Source organism: Rhinolophus ferrumequinum, chromosome 9 (genome assembly GCF_004115265.2).
Source record: "Rhinolophus ferrumequinum isolate MPI-CBG mRhiFer1 chromosome 9, mRhiFer1_v1.p, whole genome shotgun sequence".
Lineage (NCBI taxonomy): Eukaryota > Metazoa > Chordata > Mammalia > Chiroptera > Rhinolophidae > Rhinolophus > Rhinolophus ferrumequinum.
In genome coordinates this window covers 24938540-24955867 of record NC_046292.1, presented here as the reverse complement: position 1 = coordinate 24955867, position 17328 = coordinate 24938540, and the positions used below count along the sequence as shown (strand labels likewise).

Below are 17328 nucleotides of genomic sequence, written 5' to 3'. Positions count from 1 at the left end.
TATATGTTGTTCACTGACTTAACAACCTGACATGTACTAGTTGTTGAATTAAAGCTAAATAACAGCCTAAAGCAAATATAACTGATGAAACATAAGCAGTGAATAAATAAAAATCAACTATACCGTTACTACAGCCTATTACCAAATTATCCATTTACACTAAAACAATCACTGGACCACTATACAAAGACATATATACTAGGATACTTACCAAAGTTTTATTCATAATAATAATTTAAAAAAAGGAAAAAAATCTACTACCATCAATGAGATTGATTAAATAATATATAAAATTAAATGCTATACACTAGGTAAAAATTATTATGTGGCTACATAGATATAACTATTAATATGGAAAAAATGTCCATTACTGAGTAGAAAAAGCAGTATGATGGATGGATGGACAGATGGATGGTTGTCTAGGAAGATATACAAGAAAAAATTAACAATGGTTTTATTGAGAGGATGGGATCATATTATTTTTACTTTCTATTATAGACTTTCCTATATTGTTTGCTTTTTAAAAATTATAAACATGCATTTTTTTAATCAGAAAAAATACTATTTTTATTTTGGAAAAATAAATATATAGTGGTTGACCTCAAAATTTGAGATGATAAAATGCCTCTGTTTACTAGTTAAACCTACAAGGCTAACTAGTAAATATCAACATGAGATTTTAGTAACCCCCACCTAATATTTTTATTTATTCATTCAATGAAACTGTACAAACAGAATGTACTTATTATTATATTACACTTACCATATCACTACAGCTAAATAATCACTTATAGAACATTCAGACTGTTGAGGGTTAAATTTCTCAGATGGCAGTATGGGGAACAATTTTTTAAAAAGCATTTTCCCCCTTGAAAATAAGAGGGGACACTATCCAAGTAGCCCCTGCACTATGGAAAAGCCCTGAGATTTATTTTGTAACTAATAGTTTTAATTATTTGCTGGGTAGCTTCTGAAAAACTCTGAGAGCCCAAGCAAAAATTTTAGAAACATTTTTAGTAATTTTAGAGTAATGCCACTTTTATGTTAAATATACGTATATTTATCAAGTTCTATTTTAGAAGCCAGAAGTTTCTTTAAAAGAAAAAAGGGACTTTGCTGCTAATATATAAACGCTATTCTTTCAATTTTTTTAAAATTCAGAGTATACTAATGAAGTTAGACTTAGAAGTCACTTAAAATATCAAGTACTAGTAATGACTCAAAAATAGTATTATGTAAGCCTACAATTGAGAACATTTTCTTGCAAAATTCTTCCACAAATGAAAAATATCAAAATATCCCTGTCTATATGCTATAGCTATCTTCTGATTTTTCAAGAACTGGACAATTTAGAAACAATGGAGGAAAAAACCTGGATATTTAAAACGAAGAATTCTGCCAGATTATTTCATTAAACTGACATTCCAGACTAATGCACATAATTTTTATTGTAACCAAACCAAAAAAGTCTACCTTTAAGATGAGAAAGCATTATTGTGTGACAAGGTTTTGCTAAATCTCAAGCTGTTTTTTTTAAAGCAATGAGTAGCCAAAGAAAGTTGTTAATTTTAATAGATAATGACAGAAAAACTACAGAAACTCCAAATACAGAAAGGCTGTTCATGTATCCTAACAGCACAACCCTTATGGTTGAAAAAAACCACACAATATTCTTTCTCACATCTGTTTTGTTAATGAGCCAAGAATGAAGTCTATTAAGTATCCTAGACAACTGAATTAGAAGTAGGAATGTCTGGTGAATGCTGTTCATCCCAACAAACTGAGACTAAGCAGGTTTGGAAAAGATACTATTCTTAAATTATCTTTGTAGTTCTACCTTCATGAAACAGAACTATCACTTGCCTTTCCCCCTCTTACCCATTAAAAAGAGAAAAAAGAAAAAAAAACTTGTAAGTTATTTAGATCCTAGTTTTAGGCACTATAAGAGAAAATGTTTCACTAGGTTAACAAAATATTTATTTAATTCATCTTTTAGGTAGACCTTCAAGTATTTTAAGACAATGGAAACTAATATGATAAAAGAGAGTTGTGATATAAGGCAATATAGTATTTGACTAAAATCTAACAATTTAGGACAATTTGGCAAGAATTCTACTCTGAGCTAGGATTTTTCCATATACAACAGAGAACTCTTCCAGGAAATGTTCCCTTCACAGGGCCCCAGGCCTCTTTGCATATACCATCAGGGTAGGCTTATAGAATCAAACAAATACAATGGAAAATAAAAATGAACAGAAATTAATTCTAAAATACCAACTTATACATAAAATTCTCCAAAACAGCAAAAGGAAGTAGTATTTAGAAATCATTTCATTCATTCTAACCCCTAAATTACTTAATTTCTTAAATTTTTTTAAAGTAATAGATTTATTAGTTTGGAATTTGGTTTAAAGATTTTAAAAGTGGTCATATCAGCGTGATGGAATCATGGATAATTTTTAAAAGTCTTCATGGTGTTAACTGAATTATATTTGAGGGTTACATGTATGTTCTTTTTTTCCTTTTAAGTCTGTTTAGAAGAAACAAGTTATTTCTTGCTTCCTTTTTCATTTTCCCTCAGGGTATTCCATCACTGTCAGAGAGATTAAATTCTAAAACAAAAATCAAAATAATTTTGCACATTTTTATAAGTCCCACTGCCAGGCAAAAGCAGCAAATACTAGGGGAAATAATGTAATGGCCACTCCAAAGCAGCACAAGCTAAAATTTAAGTGACAACCAAGTAGAAAAACATTTTCCATGTTCAAAATTAATGCCCTCCAGACAGAGCAGCAGTTTGACTTTTTTTTCCAAGACAAAAAAAATGCAAGTGAAAAAATTTATATCATAAAAACATTCTCCAAAGTGATTAAAGATTGTTTAAGTATTCAACTGAGAACCTAATGGCCTTATATTTGTTTTAGTATTTTGAACCCACTTTTTTCTACCTCATTTAAATCTAGCTTCCATACATGAAATTTTTGTTCTTTTGGAACTTGTTCTCAAATGACTTTTCTTGATATTTATTGTTCAAGAATGCAGAGTATCCAAACACAAAGTATAACTAAGACAGAAACATAGTCTATTCACTTTTGCAACATTGTATAAGACAACTACCAAACCTGTCAAATCTATTTGCACAGTAATGTAAGGTAAATGTTTTTCTTCCATTGGAAGGTAGGTACAATTCTGTCTGCCCTAAACAGTAGTCTGACTTTACCTAAAAATACAGACTAGAATAGTTAAGGTCCTAAAAAATAGCTACTCTGGAGAAGTGATATCTCAATGAACATTTCTGCTTCCTCTATTCCCGCTCTATTTGGAACTAAAACATAACATATACTTTTAGCCCAGCTGTAATTAAACCATAAAAAATAGGGTTTCAGCAGAAGTTCCTCTAAGGAGTCATAAGCACAGATGCTACACTGTTATTATTTACAAACCAATTGTGGCAGCTTTTTGGGTTAAATCAAAGTTCACACAGCACTAGATCAGTAGATTGAACAGGACACCCTTAAAAATCACTTAAAATATTTCATGCAAAAGGGAAGAACAGATAAATAACTTTTAGTGAGGGATGATTCACCAAGAAACTACAGTATTTGTATTCAAAGTCCTCTAATATAAATAAATTTAAGTTTTCTATGTATCCACCTAAGGACTAGATTTTAAAATATCCTGTCATAAGATGATTTCTAAGAATCTCCACACAAAAGAAAAACTTGGAACAGAATTGGAGAGCCAAGATCCAACACTGACTTAATAGCCTAGTAGAGAACATTTACATCTAAAATTTTTAAACCAGAGTATGTACTTGTCAAATTCTTTATTTAAAACTTAGTTGCACATTTTTCCCAACAATGCTTTCAATTTCATGTGTAATTTAACAATTGCATATAAGTTTCAGGAAAAACGAAAACTTTGTTTTTAATGATGACAAACTTGAGCTAAATTGTACTTTATCTTCCTTATTAGATTAGAGTCACTTATGTATAAACTACACTGAATAATAAACTGCATTTCAAGATGTCCAATTCTTAGCTCAAGAATTCACAGGAGCGTTTACTGAATCATACTTGGCTAGCTGGATCAGTTGGTTAGGTGGTTTGACTTCGGAAGAATTTTCTAAGATGTCTATATATTTGGGCATAATTTCATGTAAAAAAACCAAAGAAGACAAAGGAAAAAAAGCTTCAAAATTTTTTTTTGACATATCTTTAAAAGTTTTAGAATGATTAATAAAGTGTTTAACTTTCATGTTTTGTTTTCCAGGCTTGACAACAGGACAGTTATATAAAAATCACCTATAACCCCAAATCATCACATTCCGTAAAGAGTATAGTAGAAAGTTAAAAATTCCATATAATAAAACTTGTAATAAACCTCTCACCCTGTCGCAACCTCTATAATTTGAGTGCTTCTGCATCTACTTGAAAATTATACTCCTTAACCTAATTAACAAATTCTTTATCATTATGTCACTGGTTTCTTTTACATAAGTTTTTCTTATCTCATATTCAGATATCTCCCAAACTAGCAAACTATGATGTGAAATTCAGGGACTTGGGATACCATTAGTCACAATACGCCCACCACCACCACCAATATTTTGAAAATTAATTTATAAATCTGTGACTGGATGAAACATACTTTCAAATTTAACACACCAAGTATGAATGCTCCTTTGGAAAACAAGCCGTTATGTAACATCTACTTTATGTCCCTCAATTAATTACTTTAGAACCATAGTGCTCTTTTTCCTTTCAAATAAGTACTGTCCAAGTTGCGATTTTTTTCTCAAGGCTACCCTTTTACAAGGAGAGAAAGTTTTCTTCATTCCAAATTTCCAGGAATATGACAACCGAACCTCTAGGGAATAGAGAATGAAAGAATATACTGTCAGCAATTTTAAGATCCACCTCCTCACATAAGCAGAGATCCAGGCTGATATGACATTTCCAAGATCCTCAGGAACTACATAACACGCTGCTACAAACATCAGAAGAGAACTCGGGGATGGGAGAAATGTCATCTTGCATTTGACGTTGCACTAAAACCTATTTCAAACTTAATCCTCATCTGTTATCTCACAGTTATCTTCACAACTACCTTCAGAGGTAAGAAAGGGAGAGAGCTACCTGCCCAGCGCCTCTACGGGACACACAACCCAGTTAAAAGGACACGCACACCGTTACACCTCCAACCGGAATAACAAAAGCGATGGCAAACCCTTCTAGACCCCAGGAAAAGAAGAGCACTATCGACTAGAGAACCCCAAACTTCAATCCTCTCAGCAGTGTCCCCTCCCCGCCGGGTCGCCAATTCAGTGGCTCCCGGGAACTGCGGCGGGGCTGCGGGAAGGCGGAGGAGGGGCCGAGCGGGGGTCGGCGAGGGGGAGCCGCCCGGACGGCGCTCACCTCGCGCGACGGGGCCGAGGCTGAGGGAGCGACGATGCTCTGGGGACACCCCCACCGACCGGGCCAGCATGGGACACACTCACCTGCGGAGCCGATTTCCATTCATGGAGCTGGGGGGAGTGCTTCCAGCGAGAAGGGCGCCCGCCACTGGGGGGCAAGGAGGCGGCGAAGGGGGCGACGCGGCGCGACAGGCACTCTCACTCGGCCCCGAGGCGGGGTGGCGACCGCTTCCTCTCAGCGAGCGCGCTCCGAAAGCTCTCGTCAGGAAGAGCCGCCGTCGGGAGGCAGCACGCCACTAGGCGAGAGGAAGGAGAAGCGTGAGGCGAGGAGAGGGGAGCGCGGTGCGGAACTTGCGTCGCCCGCGGCCGCTGACGCTCGGGCTGCCCCTCCACGACTGCGGCGCCGCGGCCGACCTCCCCCGGGGCCGTCCCCGGAAGCCCGCTGGCGTCAGTTCCGCTGCCCCGGCTCGCCGGACGTCCAAGCCTCGCCTCTCCGTCCCAAGCCGTGCGGGCGCGACGTCGGTGCGGACGCGGCCGGCGCGGGGGACGCAGGGGAGGTGTGGGGAGAGGGCGACTAGCGTGGGCGGAGCTTGGGGCACGCGCAGCGGGGCGGGGCGGAGCCTCCGCTGGGCTGTGCCGGCTGGAGACGACCCGGCGGGGCTGGGCTCCTCGGGCCACCCTGGTGCGGAGCCCTGCCTGCCTGCGACGTCGCGGAGGGCGGTGTCGCTTACCTGGGGAGGAGCTACCTGGAGCGAGGCTGGTCAAGGTGCAGGGCCACCCTCCTTCCCGAGCCTCTCCCTCCACGCCCAGTTGGGGCGACCCCACGCGCCTCCTCCTCAACTAGTTGGTCAAGTAACCACTACAGTGGATCACTCCAAGTCCGCAGGGTTTCTTTGACGACGATTTGGGGGGTAAAATGTACAATTTAGCTTGGGAGAAGATTAAGAACCAGGACATTACACAAACATCAGATCGAATAATTTCCATGTTTAAAACTCTTTAATAGTGTCTCGTCACACTAAGACCCAAACTCCTCTCCAGGGCCCAAACGCACTGTGTGACGGGGGCCCAGCTTTTCTCTTCAAGCAAGACTTCACTATGCTACAGCTATGCTGGTCTAACTCCCCCAACGGGCAAAGCGCTTCTTTTTGCTATTGGGAGTCTCTCAGCTTTCAGTTCCCTCGGCAAGGAACCCTCTTCTTTCTCTCCACCCCGCCCCTCCTTTTTACACCTCAATTTAAGACTTAGGCTTTTTCGGCTATGGGAGGGCACCCGTTTTTCTATTACAGTATTTCCTTAATAATCCTGTTCTAATCTGTAATTTGTTTTTACTAGTTTATTGTGTGCCCCCTCTACCAATAGTATGTAAGATTAGGTTACTAGGACAAGCACATTAACTGGCAAATAGTAGGTCCTTAATATTTGTTTCCTTTAATGAAAGGTGATACTATTTTACTCAGGCTGAATGATTCATGACTTTTCCCTATGTTCCTAACCATCAGTAGTAATGTTGTTTAGACTTTAAAAAATCAAAGTACATTCTTTTTTTAAAAGCTGGGACAAAGAGGAAAAGGAGAGAAAGTATCCTATCTTAAATCATCCCCTTCCCCCCCCTTCAATCACTGGGACTTTGGATCAATCACTTGAGCCTCCTGGCTTCAGGTTCCTCTTCTGAAAACTGGAGAGAATATGTACCTTATAGTAGTTGTGAGATTAGGGAATGTGCATAAAGCACAGAAAACCCTCCCTAAATGTTAGTGAATAAAAAAGTATTTACTGTATTTACCATTTTAAAGCACTTACTAGATACACATACTGTAAACACTTCATAAATGGGTGGGATTCAAACCCACATCTGATACCACTTCTTTCTCTCTTTTTCCTTCCCATCCATAACCCATTTACTGAAAATGCCCTCCCCAATTTTAAAATATCAAATTAAATGTCACCAGATGAAACACTGTATCTTCAAAGTTATTTTCAATCCTTGACTAGACAAATCCAAATCTATAGCAGCATCTGACAGGGTAAATACCAACTGTTGTGCAAAGGTCTAGCACACCTTCAACCCCCAATTCTAGAACTGGTTCCTCAAGTGACTGCAGGCTTCTTCGGCATCTCCCAGAATAAACATGTTGACGGTGATGAACCCTGGAGGTGGGCCACTGTCTTCTTTGCTGACATTGATGAAGCAGGATTTGGACTTTCTAATTAGATCCAGTTTAATAAATGTCAATGATGCCTTCCCACCTACTTCTGCTATCCAGGGACCCCCACCTCTTCAGAACAGGCCCAAGTGAAAGGTTCATGAATTATAGTATCAGGAAGTGGGAAGGCAAAAAACGTTTGAATGATTCTGCCAAAAGCAAAGTTGTATGAGGCTTTCCCCTGACCACGTGCACACACTAGTTTTGAATACCCTCATTCCCAAAGGAGTCTGTTCTTAAGGGCATAGAACAGTGCCATTGTGCATCTTGTTAACTGTCATAGCCCGTGCCTACAACAGTGCCAGTGCCTGGCACATATCGACATTCTGTAAATACTTGTGGGATGCATGAATAAATGAGTGGGCTTCAAGAATGGGGCTCAGGAAGCAGGCTAAAACTCTGCCCTCATCTGACGTGGCACTGGTTGCTCTCAGAAGGGAGAACTACAAAATAGAGAAATCTCAGGGGAAAGGAAATCAATGCTTGCTGAAAGGTGCATCCCTAGGCTTTCTGTGCTACACACATCATTTCTGGATGAGAACAACTGGAGAGAATCCTCTCCTCTCCCATGAGCTGTAGTGGACTTGACACTTGGGTTCAAATCTCTTCTCCTAGACCAGTTTTTAAACAGCAGAAAGCTAGAGTTGACCCCTGAACAACACGGAGGTTAGGGGTGCTGACTCCCAGGGAGTTGAGAACCTATGTATGACTTTTAGCTCCTCAAAAACTTAACTAGAGATATCCTTCAGGACCTGGAGTGATTGGCTCCAGGACCCTGTGGACACCAAAATCCAAGGATGCGCAAGTCCCTTATATAAAATGGTGTAGAACATGTAGTGTGCTTTCCACATCCATGGACTCTGAACCAGGGACTGAAAATACTGTTTTTGGTCCACAGCTGGTTGGATCCACGGACGTAAAACCTGGGGGGATACACAGGGCCGACTGTATATGTATTGAAAAAAATCCGCACATAAGTGGACCTACAAAGTTCAAACCTGTGTTGTTCAAGGGTCTGCTGTACTTTGTACTGCAGCAGGACACAGTATAAAACATACTGGCTTTAGGGACACTCAGAGCTGAGACTGCAGGCCCTCTGCTACTATCTGTGATCCTAGGAAAGTCACTCTGAGCCTCATATTCCTCCTCTGTAAAAACCAGAGGACTTGAGTAGAGCAGACACTGCTGGATACCTACCCAACAGCCCTTCTTTCTTGTCTAACAGACATGATTTGCCTTTCTTTCTAAGCCACACAAGTTAGAGGTAACTCCTAATTAAGCCACTCATGATGGATGATCTTATTTGCTTTGCCAATGACAGGAGTGGGAAGATGACCCAGTTCTAGCAAATGAGACATTATGCCAGATCAGCTGGGGCTTCCAAGGATTTTCTTACTTTACATGAAACATTGGAAAAACTTAGTCCCTCTTCTGCAAGACACTGTTTTGTCCGCATTTCCTTCCTGGAATTATGGAAGCCATCTGGGACCCTTAGGTGAACTAGCATGAGGGTAAACCAACATAGAGGATAGCAGAACAAAAAGACTGCAAGAACCTGGTTTGTTGGTTTTATCATTGAGCCACTGAATTAATCAACCTTGGGGCCATATTAAATCCGGACATCTTGTCATGTACTAGTTTCCTTATTTAAGCCAACTTAATGGGAGTTTTGTTATATGCAACTGAAGGTAATTGATAAATCACTCCACATGAATGCTGTGCTGATGCAATTAAATAAGATAAACAGATACTGTACAAAACACCTAGCCAAATACTTCAAAGTTCCCAAGCCTCCTTTTTCAGTTCACTTCCATTAACAATCCATAAGCTTTTTCAAAAAAACTGGCTGGGATCTCCTACTGCCTCCTTTAAGAAAGTTACTTGCCTTCAATAGGTGGGGACGAGGGATGGAGGGCTCCTTAGAAAGGTCCCTCAGATTTCTGTCCCAAAAGGACACCGCCAAGAAGATAGTGGTGAAGCTGCTGCAGTCCAGAGCAGAGGACAATGTGTTCCTGCAGGGCAAGCCACGCTGGCCTAAAAAACCTCGATATGGCATCCTGGGGAAGATAGTCATGGTGCTCAAGTGAAGAACTTCTAAAATGTACCTTGTCCCCAGCAAGTCCACTTTTCCAGCTACTCCTTGACATAGCTGCTTTACAGGAGTGCCTCTCTCATGCTCTGCATTTCTAAGCTTGCCAGGTTTCCTCAGCTGATAGCCAGAGGAATAAATGTCTTGAAAGCTAGAAACAGGGAGAGCTATTTGCGACAATTCAATGCGACTTGCCATTCAAACAGTACATGCAACAGTCTGGAAATTGCCCAGACTCAGAACTTGAAAATAGTCTTCTCTTTGTACTGTAACCCTTTCCTTTAGCCCTCAAACCCTAACTGCCACGAGATTCGGGGTCTGCTAAGCCAAGAGATATCCAACAAATACCCACTCTCACTCTGCTCCAAGCCACTTGCTAGATAAAAACGTGCTACAATACATGTTGCTGAATGACAGGGCAGAGGGAAGGCTGCCCCACCAATACTGCAAAGGGATATCCAGGGTGCTAGGACAACCCTTAACTTAATACCTTAGGCTCCAGGACCAGACAAATCAGGCCTTGGGCTCCCATCATCTTTTTCTCTTGAGCAGCAACCAACAGGCAAATCGTGAAACCTTTTTTAACATCAATCATTAATAAAATTGAAATGTATGGCAAAAGAAAAAAAGGGCCGTAATGATCATCCTCCTCCTTGCTCTGCTAACTACTTCTGCTTTACTAAGGGTCATAAATTTATTTTAAGTCTTATTTCAATTGGGAAAAATCTCCCCCATGTTCCAATTTGCATTTAAAGTACAACCAAGCCCACTCACCCTCACTTCTAAAAAGGAGCATGCAGTCTGGCTGGCTTGCTCCCAAGGGAATTTGTCAGGTGGTAGCCACAGGTTAGCTCTGCAATTTGAAGAGTCACAACACTTGGCCTCCAGGGGAATGTTAGGGCCCACTTATGTACATAATAGCTGCCACTGAAAATTTCTCACTGGGCCCTGTGCCAGAATCCTCCTCTGAGCAATCTTCCCATAGAACAACAACGCTAGCACTAGCAGGGAGGAATGCCACAACTTACATGCTTGACAACTGTACCATCAGCTTAAGGTACAAAAGCCATAGAACTTCCAAGTTGGGGTGAAAGTGAGAAATGATGGTAATATGGTTAAGATTCTGCTTACCTGAAGATTCAGAAATGCTGAGTCCATCCTATGCACTCAATATCACCTTTTGATTCCCCGCCCCCAACCCCCTGTATGCATGAACTACAGATTTCTAGCTCATTTCAATTATATTCACAAATACATGCTATGGGACCTAAGATGGCAAAAATGGATAGGATGTAGTTTCTGTTCCCAGGAGCTCACAGGCTCAGGGGGGAAACAAGACACGAAAATAAAGAGAGCAAGCTGCTAAGTGCTATCGAGTGCACTGGAACACCATCTATGACACTGGTTAGGAACAAAAATAGGTTTGTTTATTTTATTCTTTTACAAGTATCTCCTGAGGACAGGAGGAAGCTGGAGGTGGTGGTGGCGGTTGTGGTGAACAACTTGGAAGTCCTAGTCTTAGCCTTATTCAAATTAGGTTTTCCAACGCTCATTTTCAAGAAATACTGGAGAATGACCATAAAGTTATAAAATCCAAGAGAAGATGGGGTGGAGAATGATAAACGGAGTAGGAAAATATACCCCTCCCTCACTGCTGCAGTTCGTGGTGTTAATCACACCTTCTGGGATCCTATTCCACGCTATGGATTTTTCTTCCACCTCATTAAATCAGTCAAAAATATACAAGATATCTACTAGTGACTTGACATTCATTTTAGGTTCTGCTTCCTCTCCTCCACCCTTAAATTGTTTCCTAGTTGTACACAATGTTTCTCTCACTCTACTCTTTTCTAAACCATCTTGTTCACTTCTATGGCTTTAACTATCATCTATATGAATATGAATCCCATTATCTATAATTGCAGTTTTGTAGTCTTCCCTGAGCACCAAAACATAAGTGTTTACTGGAAACCTTAACCTCATTGCCCCATGGGAACCTCAAAACTCAGTCTATACAAGCAAGGCTAATTGTCTTTCTTCACAAAATTCACCAACTTCCTTCTACAGTCTCCCCCCTCCCCATCTTGGTTAAAGGAATGTCCCAATATACTCACTTGCTCCAGCAGAAACCTGGGCATCAGCCCCTACTCCTCTCTTCCCCTTCCATCATCCATTCAGTCTTATCAGTTCTATCTCCTGAGTGTTTCTCAAGTCTGCCCTTTTTTCTCTAACTTCATTGCCTTATAGCCTTCTTCCAGTCCCTCGTTATCTTTCTCCTGTACCAAGGGACCATTTGGCTACTCATACCCCTGCACCAAACTTTAAGCACCTTAAGGAGAGAGACAGTTTTTCCTCATTTTTGAATTGTGTCTGCCTTTCCCTCTACAACACTGCTGGACACAATACTTCGCGTGTTTGTGGAAGAATAAATGGAGGCCCTGTCAAGTATGATTACACACAATCCGCAGTTTCAACACTCTGGAATTTGTCTGATCCACTTTCCTCCTTTAGAAGTGATGGTTCTGCTCTTGTAGCAATCTAATATTCTAACCTAAAGTTCATCAGAGATATAATTAATCTAACAGTTTGCTTTGCTAATAGGAAAAGAGAGAGACAGAGAGACAAGAGACAGAGAGAGAGAGAGAGAGACCGCACTTTAGAAATAGAAGCCACCGTTGTCTTTATAAAACAGAATTGTGCTGCTGCTGTTACTTTAGAAGGAACTGTACATTACAGCTGCTGGGATAATTTTACAATAGACTGGACAAGGTACAGCTCAAAGCAGGACACAAACACAAGTCTCAAAGGGAAACAAATGCAAACAAGAACACAGCTGAGGGGCTCCAGGGACATTTCCTTATCCATGCTGGACTTGACAGGGAGAAAAAGTTTAAAAAACTAAAGTAATACCCAGAGTAGTCACACATGCCCACCAGATGGCTGCTAAGTGCCAATATCACACACCAATCAGGTTGGACTGTGCGCATAGGAAAGTCATTTCATTTTCCCTTATTGCTACTACACCAGGGGGCGTGGTGCATTCGACACATTGTCTTTACTTGCACAATCCTTGGAGAGTTCATTTTCCTTTTTAAAGAAGAAAATCTGCCTTCCCCACCTGATTGATTTCTTTTTGAGTCATTCTCTCCACTTCCTTTCTTGGGCTCCCAAACAGCAGCCAGAGGTTCTAAGTCAGTAGGAGTAGAGTAAGAGGACAGCACCAACCTAGCGTCTCCCTCCCTGCTCAGGGAGAAAGCAAGTCCTAATAAATGGGGGGAAAAGAGAAAATCAGAGCATCCCCTCTCCCTAATCCGCTTAGAAGGCCAAACAGAAAAGAGTGTCCTGCAAATCCCTGCCATGATCAGACTTTAAGAAGGAAGGCATCCCAGCTACCATCCTGGATTGACTGAGGCCCAGTAAATATAAATAAAAATAGCTTCCCTTGTCGTTTCCAAAACTGCACTTTGGCGAGTTTGAGATGACTTTTCCCCTGAAGGAGAAGAAGCTTCTATCCTTCTTTGTTACCCATGACACCAGGTCTAAAACACGGTCCTATCAGCCTTGCAGATATTCCTTGGGCCAGTCAAGAAGTCAGTGTCCCCTTGACGCTGCCCATCTTGAGTGCTAGTCTCATTTACAGAATTCTGGACAAGAAAAAGGAAACTCCAAGAACACTGTTGCTTCGCCAAAGAGGAGCTAGCTAGGAAGTGGGAACCAGGAGCTTGGCAGAGGTTTCACACATTAGGTGCCTTCTTCAGCATTATTCTGTTCTAAGGCTAAATGTCCAGCAACAAGAGCCCCAGGCTTATCCCCAGAGGCCAGCGTAGCACCTCAACCCACAATGGGTCAGGCTGGACTGGAAAAATGAGCAGTGCTCTCCTTTCCCACCTCTGATCCAAATTCTCTCCATTCTCTGCCCATCACTCTCTTCTTCTCCCATGTCCATCCCCTAACCCTCCAACCCTGGATACTCAAGTACCTAAATCCTAACAGATCCTCTGAAAACAGAAGACCCAGGTAGAGAGAAATGGAACCAGATCTAGTAAAACACAATGAGAGAAACCAACTCCAAGGAGTGGACAGGTGTGGAAGTTGCCAGAAGCCCCCTGATTTCCTGCCATTTGGGTAGGCCTGCTGCTCTGCCCTTGTATAAGCTTCAGGGCAGCCCTGCCCAGAGAGGACATCACTGGGCTTGGGGAACAGACTCTTGGTCTTCTGCAGCCAAGGAGCGAGGCCTGACTTTGCCAGCTAACAGTAGGATAATTGTAGCCATGCAAAAAATTCATCATCACATAGGCAGATAGGCAGGCAGATCAGCAAGCAAGCTGAGTGAATAGGAAAAAAACAAAAACAAAAAAAGAATCCAGGGAAAGACAGAAGAGGAAAAGCAAGGCAAGAGAGTGGAACAAAGGGAGCAAGAGGCCTGTGTAAGAGAATGAGGCTGGGGTCATCCCAGAGCTTCCTCAGAGCTTAAGTGAGAAGCACCACGTAAACCAAATCCAAGAAAGCCAAAGCTTGTTGCCAACACCAGCTCCCAACCTGCAGCACCATCTTTCAAACAAGAATAATCCTCAAGGTCAGGGTATTTTTCAAGTCTCAAAGAATAAAAACGAAAAAAATCAGAGCAAGAAAGAAGTCATTTTTTTTTGCCGTTGCTCAAGCTGCTTCTCTTGCTTTTATTTCTTGAATGGCATGTGCAGTGCCAAAGGGCTCAAAAATGCATTTCAAGCCCCAGCTCTAAACCCAACTGGAGAGAGTGAGGCAAAGAGAAAAAGGGGAGAACACAAACTTGCTGTCGAGAGTAGGTGGCTACCACCAGCTCCCTATGAATATTTGCAAATGCTGGTGAATGACTGGACCCTTCCAGGAATAGAGCCCTGATCCCAGCCCCAAAATGCACCCAAGAAGAGAACATGCAGAGCCCATTGTCCCAAGAGAGCTCCCCTCCCCTAAGGGTGGCTGCACACGAAGTAGACAGTATTATGAAGGTGATGGACAGGGCAGACGGAGTGTTGGCATCACTCTCTTTAGGCACTTGTGTAAGGAATGTAGGCTCTCCAGTGAGCTGCCTCCTCCCAGGGCCCTCCATTCTGTTCTTCAGCTGGGCTGTGCCCATGGGCACCCCATGCTGTAGCCAGTAGGAAAGAAGTAAAGGAGGAGTTACTCAACAGTCCTGATGCCTTCCTCCATAGTCAATGTTTGTGCTACGTTTTGTGAAGTCGCTGAACAAAGTAGCCAACCAGAACAGAACCTGGGAGAGACTGTTTTGCATAGCAAATCTGGATCTGTACAAGGGCTGCTGGGGAGGGGAAATGGTAGCTCTAACTGCACAGGCCTGGATTCAAACCGGCCTTCCTCCAGCTGGCTTCCAAGCCTGAGCTAGGTCTAAAGTGTCATGGTTTCATCACCAGATCGGGGCAAACCCAAGCCCAGGCTCCTCACAAAGAGGCATTTCCACAGTGAAGCTCCAAGTTCTCAGCCCAAGCAGTGGGAAAGGAAAATATGAACAGTCAAGGAAAGAGGGGGCCTTGCCTCAAGGCCTGCAGGTACCAAGTGAGAACCCCCTACTTTACCAGTTCTATAAGACAGCCAAATCCCATCTCTATCCAGGGGGAGACACACACACACACACACACACACACACACACACACACCCATGCCACCCACTCACATGCCCTAGTGGGAAACCAGGAAAAATTCATTTGTGTAAACAGAAGCAATAGGGAGCAGCAAAATCACCCAGCCTGTTCACAGGACACGCTGGAATCTGGGATGAGCCAAAGTGTCAGAGGACAGTCCAGAGGAAGGGAAGATGCACTTGCAGGAAAGAATGCAGGGCAGTGCAGAGGGAGCCTGTAGCAAGAAAAAGGTATTTTCTGCACAGAGGAAGGATGGAGCCTGAGCCCCACCTTGGGGAGATAACCACCCCTTACCTAGGCCAAAGAACAAGTCAGGTACATAGTTCCTTCTAATGGCTCAATGTTTCTGGGATGTAAACTCATTGCGCATGGGAGGGATTTCCAGATTTTGGCAATAGACTCAAGTTATGATATAAAAATAACATTTAGTTTTTGCTTTTTCCTTATTTTAGACCTAAGGATCGTTTGTTATAAGACACCCCAGTTAAGAAATATTGAAACATAAGAGACTTGACCATCAAGGGAAAAAAGAAGCCAAGAGTGAGAAAAGCTATGAAAGTAACTCCAGACTCAGGCAGGTGGGAAGGTGGAGGGTATTGGGAGGAAAGGAGGCATAAGTGGAAAGGCCAAGGGGCCAGTCATCTCAGCAGCTCCGAGACTTGTCAGGTCTGAAAGTGCAAATGTCAATGGATTTTAACCATCTTGAGGTTGTAATCTTTTTAAAAGCTCAATGAATATGGAAGTAAATTCCTTCAAATGCAAAATAGCTGGCGCTCTGGTTGGAGGCTTGTTGGGTTAGGGGTATTTCTTCCCCACCTACCTCCTCTCCCCCCCACCCCCATCCCCCCAAAGAAAGGTACAAAAGGTTGCAGTTCTGCAGCATTACCGTTACAGGGAAGGCACTGGTTACCCACCAGCGGGTGGAAGGAAGACAGGGTCGTGTCACTTCAGGGCTAAGTGCCATAGTGCCTTAAGTCTTATTAGGGGCTGGATGTCTGTCAGGGAGGAGGTGAAAGGTAGGGTAGAAAAGGTGGAGAGAGAGCAATAAGGGGAAGGAGGGGGAGGGGTAACAGCGGGGGAGGAGGAGCAACCAAAACCATGAGATTAAAAATCTTCCTACAAACTGGATTCTCAACCCAATAAAACATCTTGTATCCTAAAATATTGATCTGGGTCTGGTTTCGTTTTTCTTCTTAAACAAATCTAGACCTTTTCTGATTAAGGCTCCTAAAAAATCCTTCCCTCCTCCCACCCACTTTCTCAAGCCCCTCACTTTCCCATCTAAAGTATCAAACCCAAACCTACCAGCTTTTGTCCGAAGGGCTGCAGAGCCGACCTTACCAAGCTGTCAGGCATGAGTCTTTAGCACTGAGTCACGTGAGACACCTGTGTGTATGGTGGGCACCAGTGCTGCCCCTCTTGGTCCAGTGGAGTCAGGGCCATGTGACAAGATGGGGTGAGGGGTGGGGGGCATGAGGTGGATATCAGAGATTTCTTGGCTGGTGGTCTGGCTTACTGGCCCTGTTCCCCACCCCTCTGCCCCCTCTGTAGAAGGAAACAAGGCCTTCTGTGCTCCTTCCTACCCCACCTCCCTCCTCCCTGATTCCTCTGGATTTGGGCGGCACAGCTCTTGGGGCTTGGAAAACTTTCTTCTATCCAATGAGGTAACAGCGTTCTGCCTTCAAGCGAAGTACATGGTGCGCAGAGTATCCTGGTGAACCTGCACGGCTTTGGCCAGGGCCTGGGGGTCCCGCCCATTGCTCTGCCCCGATATGTGGCTCCCCTCTCCACTGAAAAGGAAAAATGAAAGAAGTCCTTCCTGGTGAACTGAGCTGCTGCTAATCCCTTCCCCCATCCCCAGGGTGCCAAGTCCCACACCAACTTAAAGGGAAACTTAAAGGGAAAAAAAACAACAACCCAGATTTGGGCAGATGAACCCAGGGACACCATTGAACAATACCCATTTCCTTCTACTCA

At 42.7% G+C, this 17328-nt stretch overlaps 2 protein-coding genes across 4 annotated transcripts in view; both read right to left on the bottom strand.

Moving 5' to 3' along the window:
* AGO3 (argonaute RISC catalytic component 3) overlaps positions 1 to 5883 on the bottom strand; it is a 97121-nt gene extending 91238 nt beyond the window's left edge. The window contains exon 1 of one of the 2 annotated variants that reach the window (XM_033114704.1): positions 5501 to 5883. In XM_033114704.1, the coding sequence (XP_032970595.1) occupies positions 5501 to 5523 (23 nt within the window). In that variant the 5' untranslated portion in view covers positions 5524 to 5883. The remainder of the gene's footprint in view (positions 1 to 5500) is intronic. The other variant, XM_033114702.1, reaches the window with a different exon arrangement.
* A 6484-nt stretch (positions 5884 to 12367) lies between these two features.
* AGO1 (argonaute RISC component 1) overlaps positions 12368 to 17328 on the bottom strand; it is a 35832-nt gene continuing 30871 nt past the window's right edge. Inside the window, exon 19 of one of the 2 annotated variants that reach the window (XM_033113201.1) lies at positions 12368 to 17141. In XM_033113201.1, coding sequence (XP_032969092.1) covers positions 17033 to 17141 — 109 coding nt within the window. In that variant the 3' untranslated portion in view covers positions 12368 to 17032. The remainder of the gene's footprint in view (positions 17142 to 17328) is intronic. The other variant, XM_033113200.1, reaches the window with a different exon arrangement.